The 12,145-nt window shown below is 50.0% G+C and overlaps 1 protein-coding gene across 6 annotated transcripts in view; it reads right to left on the reverse strand.

Moving 5' to 3' along the window:
• LONRF3 (LON peptidase N-terminal domain and ring finger 3) overlaps positions 1-12,145 on the reverse strand; it is a 39,003-nt gene that overhangs the window by 18,785 nt on the left and 8,073 nt on the right. For 4 of the 6 annotated variants that reach the window (XM_082716297.1, XM_082716296.1, XM_082716295.1 and 1 more), the window contains 2 exons: positions 5,766-6,030; positions 4,881-4,974 (listed from right to left, as the gene is read on the reverse strand). In XM_082716297.1, the coding sequence (XP_082572423.1) occupies positions 4,881-4,974; positions 5,766-6,030 (359 nt within the window). Of the gene's footprint in view, positions 1-4,880; positions 4,975-5,765; positions 6,031-8,159; positions 8,316-12,145 lie in introns of all 6 variants that reach the window. The other 2 variants (XM_082716293.1, XM_082716292.1) reach the window with 1 other exon arrangement.

A 12,145-nucleotide genomic window follows, 5' to 3' on the forward strand; every position in this document is an offset into this window, starting at 1 on the left:
AGAAGAGAGAAAAATCAAGAAAGACAGTGGCTTCAGTGGGCAAGGGGCAAGGAGATGTGATCCAGAAGTGGCCCACAAGGAGGCTTGTGGGGGTCCTGGCCACATTTTATTTCTTGAACTGAGAAGGACTGTACGAGTATCCTCCCTACAGAATTTTGTTAAGACAGTACAATTTTAATTTTATGTACTTTTCCACCATGTGTGTTTCACAATTTAGAATGTTTCTCACAAGTGTGATTTGCAGGCGGATTTGGAAACCATTGCCATGAGCTCCTGCAGCAGCCAAATCCAGAAAGTCCCACTTTCCCAGTAATTTGAGTCCTATGAATCTGAAAATTTGTTACACACCTTAGTCAATGACACTAATGATGATGACGATTGAGGAATCTGTACCTGCTGAACTGTTTTTTCCTGAGAACTTCAAAATCGGGCCTTTTGTAAAACAGCAGTGGCATCACTGGCTAATTCACTGCAGTAAATACTGACATTTAATGAGCAGATGAATGAAACAGACCCAAAAGGAAACAGCAACTCTCAGCAAGAACTGTGATTAAAATGCCCCCCGAGCTGAGTGGTCGCAGACGGGAAGGCTGCCAACAGACACTGCATAGTGACAAAATAGTGACTGTTTTGAAATAATTCAAAGTTCAGATGCTCAGAAGATATCACCTTTTAAGACTCAAGTCGCTTCTATATTCGGGGCTATGCTGCTCCTCTCCAAAGAATGATGGAGTAAAGTGACAAGAGACAAAGGGAGTATATTTCTCTTGTGGTTCTTGGTGTGTGTAATACTGTTTTTCAAATAAATTAACTTCATTTATTACTACTGAGGAAATTAAGACTCAGACAGGTTAAGGGACTTGCCCAAGGTCACACAGCTAGCTAGGAGGTAGCAGGGCTTGGGGTGTGAAGTCACACCTTGTTCCCCAGCTCATCTTCCTTCTCCACTATATGACACAGCAGCGACAGCGTGCACACCTATATCTAGAACAGACATCATCCATCCGTGTGTAGACATACCGACAACACAGTTCTCTCTCTCCCCATTCCAGAGAGAGAAAGAGAGAGAGAGAGAGAACTCTGTATATAGAGATAGAGCTAGATATAGGTATATACTTGAAGTCCTCTCCATTTTATTTACCACTAGGTAATGATTGCAGGAAACACTTGAGGGAGACATTTATAAATCAGAGTAGAGTCAGATTTTCTTACAAGAAAGCATTTTACATTGTCACAGTGGTGGAGTAAACAATAGTAATAATAAATGCTTTCAGTTACATGTCAGCCCAGATAAAATGGTTGGCCTGTCTAGAAATAGCTATCTTTTCCCACCAGTTACATCCTTGTATTGTGTTCTTTTGCTGCTATCAAAGGAGAGCGAAGAGGGAATGAGAAGGAAGGGGGTGGAGAAAGAGAAAGAAAAAGAGAGAGGGAAGGAAGGAAAGAGATGGTGGGGCCAACTCCTTAACACCCAGCTATTTGAGTAGCTAAAACTAGGTTAAATACAAAGTTTTCATTTCAGTTGACAAAGAGGTCACTGGGCCATTAGGTAACTGGTTCAAATATCAAGCATTCTTGTTCCACATCTCGAAATATCCTTGTCACCCCAAAGGCGATGTTCCACAACAGCCCCAGAGGGGGCCCCCACTGGCAAGAGATTCCAGCTGGCTAAATCTCAAGGGGTTTCCAGTCACGAAAGACTGGGGGGCAGAGTTCTGAGGGGTTAGAATTAGGAAACAACTTCCCTCAACAGAGCTCTCCCAATTCAGCCAGGGGGACTTGGGAGACAGGGAAGTGTCTCATTACGACACGCTCCAATTCTTATCCCATTCACTTTTTCCACCCTTTTCCCTGCAAGATGTACAAGAGGCTCCTGGGTTTTTCCTCTAGAGTCGGATGAACTTCGCACTCCAACTTGTCTTCTACTAACGCAGTGCCACAGGACTGGATTTCATTCTAGAGACTTGCAGAGGAGGTACAAATGTCTAGTTTCATGACCCAGTAGATGGTTTGAAAATATCTCAACCCTTAGACACCCTCTCCCCCAAAGACACATGAGGGTCATAATAGAACCGGACAATAATCCTAATGACAATAAAAAGGAAAAAAAAATCACTAGAGGTGGAAACAAGGAACTTTGACAAGACTGTATTCAAACAAAGCATGCACAAGAAACAGCTTCTGTCAACATCTGATTTCTGCCTTACAGATAAACCCTGTTGGGAGGGTGTTTCTGACCCAGGACTATAGTTTTTTTTTAAGGTTTTATTTATTTATTTGAGAGAGAAGGAAAGAACAGAAGTGGGGGGAAGGGCAGAGGGAGAGAGAGAGAGAGAGGCAGACTCCCCGTTGAGTGAGGAGCCTACATGGGGCTCGATCCCAGGACCCTGGGATCATGACCTGAGCTGAAGGCAGATGTTTAACTGACTGAGCCACCCAGGTGTCCCAAGGGCTACAGTTAAGAGCCTTGCGGCCAGAAAAGCTCTCTGGACTTGGTAGGTTCCTCTGCACTCTGAAGCAGCTGGGGTCCCCTTAAAAGTTACCAGCCTATATACTACAGCTACCCCAAACAAAGATGGGCTTTTGTTTTGAAGTCTCATTTAGAACAGAGGGGCAGGATAAGGGAAATAAAGGCTTTTAAGCTCAGGGTGAGCAAACCAGAAGGGGGTCTTATCCTCTTGGTGTTTCTTGGAGCAAATTTCTAACCCTTCTCTGAAGCCCCCTGTTGAGATCAGGGACAAACAAGATGAAAGGGAGAAAGCAGAGGAAACAGAACAAAAGAACTCCAACCTCAGGATTCTGAGCCCTCGGCAAAAACACAAACAGGATGAGTCTGTGTGTTTGATTTTGCGTTGGCTGGATGCTGGGAGGAGTATTAAGGAGGATACGTCCAGCCAAAGACCTGGACTTTCTGAACAAGCTAAACCAAGTCTAGCAAAGTCTGACACCTGAAAGACTGTGGCTTAGAGGAATGATGGCGGAGGTCCCCTTCTCTGCTTGGAAGCAGACGTTCTGCCTTGTATCCTGGCTCCTCCATGACCCACCTGACACTTTGTTGTGAGGGGGACGGGGAGCTGGTCAAAGGGAACTGGTAACATGACCCACCACGCTCTCACCTACTCCACCTAAAACTCCCCGATTGTATCTGGAAGGCTTTCTTTCGGTGCTGCTGTATTCATCTGCCGAACAGTTCATTTTCAGGTCTGCCCGAGCTCAGAAGCAAATCTGACCATTCGATTATTTTTTAAGATTTTATTTATTCATTTGACAGACAGAGATCACAAGCAAGCAGAGAGGAAGGCAGAGAGACAGAGAGGAGGAAGCAGGCTCCCCGCTAAGCAGAGATCCCGGTGCAGGGCTAGATCCCAGGACTCTAAGATCAGGACCCAAGCCGAAGGCAGAGGCCCAACCCACTGCGCCACCCAGGCAATTATTTTTAAGAGAAATTATTTTTAAGAGGAAGAAAAAGTACATGTCCAGGTAATGGGCTCCTTACTCATTTTTATGCGTACGGTAAAAGTCCTCCCAAATACAAAAGCACATGATTGATATGGAAGGCATACGTGCTTGCAAAGGGCAAGAAAACACCCCAGGATCCTTGGGGGTGGCACTGGATCCCACTGTGTGGTAGACCACAGGATTTTTCTTAACATCTCTTGGGTCAACCATCTTAATAACTTTTATACAAATGTCTCAGCCTTCTTTTAATGCTATTTTGGGGGGGGGGGAAGCACTTTTGAGAATCTACCGAAATCTGTGGACCTTTGGAAACACACACACACACACACTCTCTCTTTCTCTCTCTCTCTCTCACACACATACACATTTTTACATACAACTTCAGGGAATTCACAGATCTTTTAGAATCCATACAAAGAACTTCCTCAGGGGTCCGTGGGCTTAAAGAATCTCTGGTCTAGAAAAAGAATTAACATACATGGAATATTTATTATGTCCGGCACTATTCTAAGTGTGTTTTAAATAGATTCTCTCGATTAATCTTAATAACCTCATAGGCTGGGTACTACTCTTCTCTATTTTACTGATGACAAAACAGTGGCAGAGAAAAATCACTTGCTCTAGGTCAAACAGCCAATAAAGTGGCAGAGCCAGGGTTCAAGCCCAGGCCATCTGGCTTTGGAGCACCTCCTCGTAGCCACAAAGTCACAGCTGTGAAAGGAACCGAACTAAAGTCCTTTTTTTCACACAGCCCGAGCTTGTACCAGCTTCCTTTTTCCTGAGGCGGGTGGACAGGTGTGTGGATAATTTGCTTCCCCACTGGGTATAAAAGGGATGCCTGGCCAAGTGATATTGTTCTGCTACTGTTCAAAACAAAAACCAGTCAGGCCCTCCATTTGGCTTCCAAAGAACAGGCCTATGGCATTGACATTAGCCCTTGAGCTTTGGGATCTTGATCTAGTAGGTGAGACTGGTTCTAGGGTCATGAACTCAAATATCTACAAGGTACCAGGAAAATAATGCAAATATGAGACACAGGCAATTGAGAGGGAGGGGAACCATGGCCAACTAGAGAGTGTCTCTCCTCTCTCTAAACATTCACATTTAACAACAACCCCCTCCACCCAAAAAAAATCCCATGAAGGCCAAACCAAAGACATTCAGAGTGTGGCCCTGAGTGTGAGCTCTGAGTAGACCATTTCCTTCCCACTCTTTAAGTATCTCCGAGTCAGGAGTATAGGGAATATAACCTGTAAGCAAGGGACACAAGCTAGCCCATGTGACCAACAACAGCGTGATTTTCATTCTGTTAGAACCATGCTTTTCCGTGCTAACCAACCGAACATAGGTCACTAGCCCAAAGGTCTGGACTCCCCAGAAGAAGAAGCCTCGGGCAATAAGTGACAGCCCCCATCACATACCTCATACACAGGGCGCATTCAAGGTCAGACGCATCCACAAAAGATGGCAGTGGAGCACTGACAGCAGCCTCGGCCCCCTGCTCAGCCAGAGGATCTGTGATTTAGAAAGCAGTAAGTCAGAGATGGACCAACCTTACTTTCACAGACAGCACTTCTGCGGCAAGAGAACCCCATGGGTGTTTCAGCTTGCCGCTCTCAACCTGCCTCCCAGAGGGTCGATGCAGTGGCCACCAGAGCCACCGGGAGTGGGATACCCGGAAAGAGGCTTCGGGCGGCTTCCGGCAGCCCCACAGGAAGAAAAATGTGAGTCTGGGAATATCCAAGAGCCCTGGGGACTTGACTCCAGTGCAGCAGGCACCTCACTCAGCAGCAGCAGCAGCAGCAGCAATTCCATGGCCTGAGCCAGGTCTTCAAGGCTGATACTGAATCCCGGCCCTGGCAGCCTGTCTTGGAAAGACATGAGGCTGCGGCTGCTGCTTCTGATGCCTACCACTGGGCACCCAGCTGGGAGGGAGGAGGGCAAGGCCTGGTCACACCACCCCGTGCCTCCATTCCTAGAATGGAGACGAGGGTAGGGGCAGGTGGGCCTGGGAAGAGGCGACACCGCCAAGGGCGTGAGGTGTCAGTAGTCGATACGGGCCCTGACCTTATGCCTTGGCTTTTCCTTATTATTAGTGAACCCCAACAGTGTGCTAACAACCATGTGGGCTCTTTCAAAGGCCTCATGGCACCCCGAGGTGGCACAGCTCGGTGCCAGAGCTGGGCCACACGCCCAGAGTCGGCAGAGCCCGCCGAGCCCCCCATGGAGGCTAAGTGACCGGTAGATGCCTGTGAGTCCCGGCCCTGCCCCCTCCAAGCCCCTTTCTCCCTGGGGAGAGTCAGTACCTGGCTTCAAGGCTTTCGCAGGCACCTCTGGATCTCGGGTTTCAATTTGACAATGCTTCCTTTTCTTTTCGTGGCATTTGCCAGCCTTGGTGGAGGCAGCTTCTGCAGAGGCCGCGTCCCCCTTCTCCGCCTTGTCTCCTGCCTGGCCTTTCTGGTCGCCTTGCTTCCCCTCCCCCTCTACTTTAACTGGGTTTGCCAGGCTGCTGCGGTCTCCCCCCGCCGCTGCTTCCTCCTGACTAGAACAGCGTGGGAGCTCCGGGTTGTCCTGGACGGAGAAAGAGCCGAATGTCAGTATCACCTTAGGACCAGCATCGTCCTCTGACACTGCTACCGACTGGGGACAGAGAGAAAACTACGGAGCCCTGATCACTGAGTAGACACACAGCTTAACTGGGGTGGGGGGGCAGTCAGAAGACATACTTCCTACTTCCGACCACCCAGCATCGGCAAAGAAGGCATGCCGGGCCTGGGTGAAACGGAAGAACTTCCCTAGGCAAGGACAGAAAAGCGCGTAGAGGACAGACACCTTGGGCTGTGGTGAAGGGAACAGATAGAGAGTGGGGCACCTTCCCCTCTCCTGGGCAAATCTTTCCCCAGTTACCACCTGAGGGAAACCAAGGCACGCAGTGAGCGTGGATCCTATCACCCCATCTCCTGCTGCGCTCTCTGCCACTTCAGGCTATCTGAGAGCCCCACCTCCAAAAGGACTTTCGCTAAGGCTTTGGCACAGGTGTGTTCACAGGCCTGCGGAGTTCCCTTGGGTTCCAGAGCTCTGCGTTATACCGGTCAAAAGAACTCCGTGTCATACTAGCCAAAAAACAAACTACTCTTTTGACTAGATTTTGAGTGAGATGTCTGAAAAAGAGACAAGTCACTTGGCAAAACAACCAATAATGTCTCTAGTCTTTTCAAGACTTTTTGTCCAGGAGAGGGCATTTGAAAATGGATCTAGAAATAAATCCAGTGACAAGGTGCTTGCAGATTTATCTGGCGAACCCTGAACTCTGCTCTAAATCCATAGTCTGCAAGTCCCCAAATGCTCATGTTGTTTTCTTTCCCTTCAACCCCTAGCCCCTCCAAATGGTAGACAGACGGAAAATGGGGAGTGTGTAGTCGGGAGAGAACGGTGAGATGAGAAGAAAAAGGATATGGGTTTTCTCAGTCTCTAACCTGGGGAGATCAGGGGACCTGCAGCCCCAGAGCGGTGTGGCACCCTCCACTTCCTCTATGCCGCAAGCACTGTCCACATGGGGGTACACTGCTTTGCAATGCAAAGTTTATGTGGAAGCCCAATTCCCCTTTCCCCACAACTGGCTCTCCCTGGAAAGCCAGGGGTGCTATTTTCCCTCACTTCTGATTGAGCTAAAGTGAGAAGTCACTCCAGGCACTTCTTCAGGCAACTATGAGCGTTCTCAGTCATCTACTGATGATCTCAAACATTACTGAAATGCACTAGGTGTTCTCTGACTTCTGAAGATACTCGGTTCGGCCCCGCTTTTTGTTTTTGTTTTCTTAAGAAAGGCACGCCTGCATTTTATTCCTTTTTAAGAGCAGGGAGAGAAGCAGGGAAAAATATAAGTTTCCTGCCTGTCAGAGAACCCAAGAAGCCCTGGAGATCACAGGGCTTCCACACAGGGGAAGAACACACGGCAAGGATTGGTGCGTGCAGGGAGACCATTGCCTCAAGGTGCCTGGGTTTTCAGGGCTAAATTCTGTCTTCAAGTCTGGACTTCTGAGCCCCAACTTCTGCCCACTTACTCTCTGCTGAGAAAGCCAGGGCCTAGAGCCCATTCCTCTGTGGTTCTGTTTTCTTGTTCCCAAAGATGGGCACAAATACCCATCTCCCTCCCAGGGACTTAACTCTTCCCAAATTGCTTCCCTCTTCCCAGCTGCCACTATGTCCTGGAAGTCTACTGATGTGTAAGACTCCGTGGGGGAATATAAAATTACCTCTACTTGGGGATCAAATGGGGCTGTCTTTGCACAGGGAACTCAGCTGGTGCTCAAAGACCAGCACCTTGAACAAACAAAAAAAGCAGGAAAGGAGGGGTTGTTAGGCCTCTTCCCAGGCTCCACCCCTAAGCTGATAAAGCCGCCTAGATTGAATGGTTCCAGGGGAAGCGGGCCTACTCCTACTCCTTTTTTTTCTGTCAAATATCTCAGCTGGATCTGATCAAGAACTGAAAAATGAAGGTAATAAACCAAACCCCCCTGGGACCATGCCTGAAATCCGGTTTTATCTGTAAGAAATAACCTTCTAGCAAAGAACACAACCACTAGTGAATCCATTTCTTCCTTCTCAGGAACCGAAGGAGAGGTAGGGCTCACTCCCACGTTTGCCCACACAACAGCCAAACGAAGCATCGCGAGCGAGCTGGATGAGTTGAGTTTTACCTGTGACAACTTTGGTAGATTATGACTGGTGCCTTCAGTAGCCATTGATTCTACGTGTTCCTTTAATCTAGGGTGAGGTGCCAACAACTTCAGGATATCGGGAAAATGTTCCTGAGAGTCCCCCGGGACTGATGGTGAAAAGAAACTAAGGAGAAGCTGTGACATAAAACAGAAGACTTCACTGCTTAAGTTTCTACAGGTGCTTGGGTGGTGGGGGTGGGGGAGGGGGAGGCAGGGGCAGGGGACACAGCTCGCAGGGTGAAACTCCAGGGAAGCAGCCTGGAACCAGAGACCCCAACGTACCAGGGCAGGGGGCCTCAGTTTGGCGTGCGCCCGAGCTACCTGGGGAGCTAATGAACACCCCAGGTTCCAAGTTCCCATGCCTGGCTCCCCCAGGTCTGAAGTGTGGCCCTAGAATCTGCATCTCAAAATGGCATCACAGATGACTTTGTCATCCTAGCCAAGTTAAGAGCCATCACTCCCATGCTACCATTCCGTAGAAATAGCTGCAGTGGGAATTCAAGACCTATCTAGGAGGAAAGACACAGAGAGGTGAAGGCAGGAGGCAAACAACATGGCGGGGACCTGCAGTCACGTCCATAGCAGCCCCGTGGGTAGAAGCCTACACACATCCTCTAGGTTCCTCCATGTCTTCCCCCTACCAGCCCATTCTGCCTCCTCCTCCTCGGACCAACCTCCTTGGACCTTTAATCCCTTCCACAGTGAAGTGGTGGGAAGAGCAGAACCCAGCCTCTCCTCCCCCATTCTGGCCTTCACTCCTGGGTAACTTCAGGTACTGGAGGCACGCAGGCTCCTGTCTGGGGCAGGTTTCCCTTGTGGTTGGAGAAGGTGGGGAGCAGGGGAGGTGGCAGGTGAAGACACAGAAGACCCAGTAGGGTCTGGGAGTCAAGGATATGTGTTCTCGTGCAGGCTTCCCCACGAGCTGCCCGCATTCTTGCTTCAATTCTCCCCTGTGCCAGCACGGGTTACAGACAGACGCGTGGACATACTGTATGTAACACAAAACACAAGAAAGCAGCTCACTTGGCTTCCAGCACACATGGAAGTGTTTACCACTGCGCAGCCGCTGCGGTGTCTGGAGACCCACTAAAGGGCGCTCCACGCCCTTGCTCAGGGGAACAGGGTATGAACTGATCAAGGGAGGCTGACAGAGACTCCGACCAAACTCTGTCCTGTTTCATTTGTCCCCTTGCTGGCCCCTAGCAGTGCCTTCACGAGGCTCTTTGAGATGTCAGCACTTTCCACAGAGCCAAAGCCTGCTCAGTGTCCAGCGCCAGCTCCAGTGCCTCAGCTCGGGCCCCCCGATGTCACTGGTCCATTCGAGTTCTCTGCTGCACCATAACGGAGCGCCTTACACTGCTCGGTCTCGCCCGAGTCTCAGATCGTGCCACACACCTGAGTCTTTCTCCTTAACCAGGTGCCCAGCTTCTGGAGGCCCATGACCATGTCCAGTACATACTCATCACCCCGGATGGAACTGAACTGAGACACTTATCCATCCCAGGGCCCAGGCAGAGGCCAAGCGTTCAAGTCCCAAATCCTCAGACAGATCGCAGTTTCCTTCCAGCTCTGGGAAACCCACTTCCCAGGTGGAAGTTGTTGCTAAAGGAGTGAGGCGAGGAGGTACTCACAGTGCCCCGGGGCCACAAATGCCAGCTTTCAGAGGCCCCTCCTCCCCAGGAACCAGAGCTGGCCTTCCGAAGCCCCCCTGAGGGGCCCAAAGGACCAACCACTTCTGAAGTAGTGTCCCTAGGATTCTCACCCAAAGAGCACGGGGCTTGCTTGCCGGGAGGAGCACCGGCTGATGTATGCAAGTGTTGAGTCACTGTGTTGTACACCTGGAACTGATGTAACAGTGTGTGTTAACTAACCGGAACTGAGAGAAGAACTTTTGAAAAGAGAGCATGGTGCTTTTCAGTGGCAGCCGCACAGCATCCCAAGGGACACGGTTAAAAGGGCAGAGCATGGACGGGGGTGGGAAGGGGGCAGAGGGGAGAAATTGAAGGTGACAAGGCAGAAACAGCAACAGCACTTCGCTTCTTCCCTTCACTACCTAAGACTGCATTCTAGACCTTCCCAGAGGCTTTGGGAAACAAAAGTTGGGGTCAACACTGAGTGAGAATAATCATTCCACACGAAAGAAAGTCATTTCCACTTCAGTGTCAGCCTTAGAAAGACCTGAATGGGTCAAGAAGGGGAAAGAGAGAATCCGAGGTAAAAACAAACACTAAAAAGAAACCTAGGCCTGGGAGTGCCTAAGGGAGCCGATTCCTGCTGAGTGAACCTGGACCACCTTTGTCAAATCTCCAACCCTGAAACTGGAACGGGACAGTAAGTAAGAAAGGCTGAGGGCCCTCGAGGTTCGTATACGGCTGCCATGGCCTCATCACAGTCAGTAGAAATTCGCCTCTAAATTCTCCGCCCCGCTTCAGAACTCCAGGACACTCATCATGGGCATATGTGCCCTTGTGTTGTCTGGCATTTTTAGTGCACTGTATGACACATGCGGGGCTGGAGGGTCCTTGAGGACCGAGACGGTGGCTTATGCCTCTTTGGGTCTCCAGAGCTTAGCATGGCCCTTGCCCCTATCCCGTCAGGCGGTTGAGGAAGTGACACTAGCAGGTCTACAAAAGTGGCTGGCAAGAGAGGTCGACCCAGCTGACGACACCAGAGCCTCTCAGGCCAAGTAGGAAATGGAAATGGATGAACAGGAGTAGAGAGACCACTCGCCCCTGGATCTGACCCCTGCCTCTGCTGGCCTTTGCACGCTCTGCCCCCAAAGTCAAGATTCTTCTAACCAACCTTTGGCCATCCCCCGCCCCCAGAACCGGATGGTGCCACTGCTGCTCTCCACCCCACCCCCTCAGCGAGCACCAAGCCCCCTGGCATGTCCTCCTGGGACGAAAGAATGGTGGAATGGCTAAGAAGGCAGACCCTGGAAGCAGATGGAGTTGGGTTTACATGCCTTTTCAGCAATCACCAGCTACATGATCTCAGGAAGTCATCAAACCTCAGCTTCCTCATCTATCTCCTCGGTAACGTGGGGGATAAGTAACCGCAGCTACCCTCATAGGAATGCTGTGGGGGTCAAATTACATCCTCCACAGAAAGCCCTAGCATAGTGCCTGGTACACTGGAAATGCTGGATAAATGTTAGGTGGTGTTATTATTATTATTATTTTTATTTACACCATGGACCACACTTAAGATTCACAGCCTGGAGCAATTCTTGGCCACCAGTACTCCTCTCAAGGACACCCTGTCCACTTTTAAACCAGGTCAAAGCAACCTTCCAGAGAAGAAATCTGTGCAAGGTGCAACCTCCAGAGCTTGGCTTCTCCTAGTCCACTGATGATGCTAAAGATTCCTTTCTGGAACCTTCAGAAAGAAATCCTTCTCTTGCTCCCTTTCTTTACCCATGGCTCTGCCAAACCTCGCTAGGACAGAGGCACTTGAGACAGGTGGTGGACCAGGGGGAGGAGCACAAGGAGGGCAGAGGCCACCACTGACTCTCAGCATCCGACTTCCGGGCCAGTTAGCCCCACCGTGAAAGCACACTGTGGAACAGAAAGCACTGCGCTCCCAGAGCTGGGGACGCTTGAGCCCTTCAGGAGGGTTAATGTTTCGTGAATTAACAAAACGAAACAAAACCACCGCATTCTCCGGGGATTCAAGAGTTGGAATGACGGCTTGGATTATATCGTCATGGTCCCTGACTTACATTCGTGAGACAGTGTGTGTTCTATTTCTAGTGAAGACTGAAGGCTGGAGTTCTGCATATAGCAGGGGAGATGGTGACCAGCATCCATTCCTGGCCAGGAGCTCACCCGGTGGGGCGGGTGAAGCTGTGACTCAGCCAAAGCAAAGTTCTACAACTCTGGGCAGCCCCACAGCCCTGACCTCTCTCCATCAACAGCCAGATCCTCCTCAGTGAGCCGCCACCCCCATGTTAACTTGTCTGGTTT

This window comes from Mustela nivalis (genome assembly GCF_964662115.1).
Source record: "Mustela nivalis genome assembly, chromosome: X".
Classification (NCBI taxonomy): domain Eukaryota; kingdom Metazoa; phylum Chordata; class Mammalia; order Carnivora; family Mustelidae; genus Mustela; species Mustela nivalis.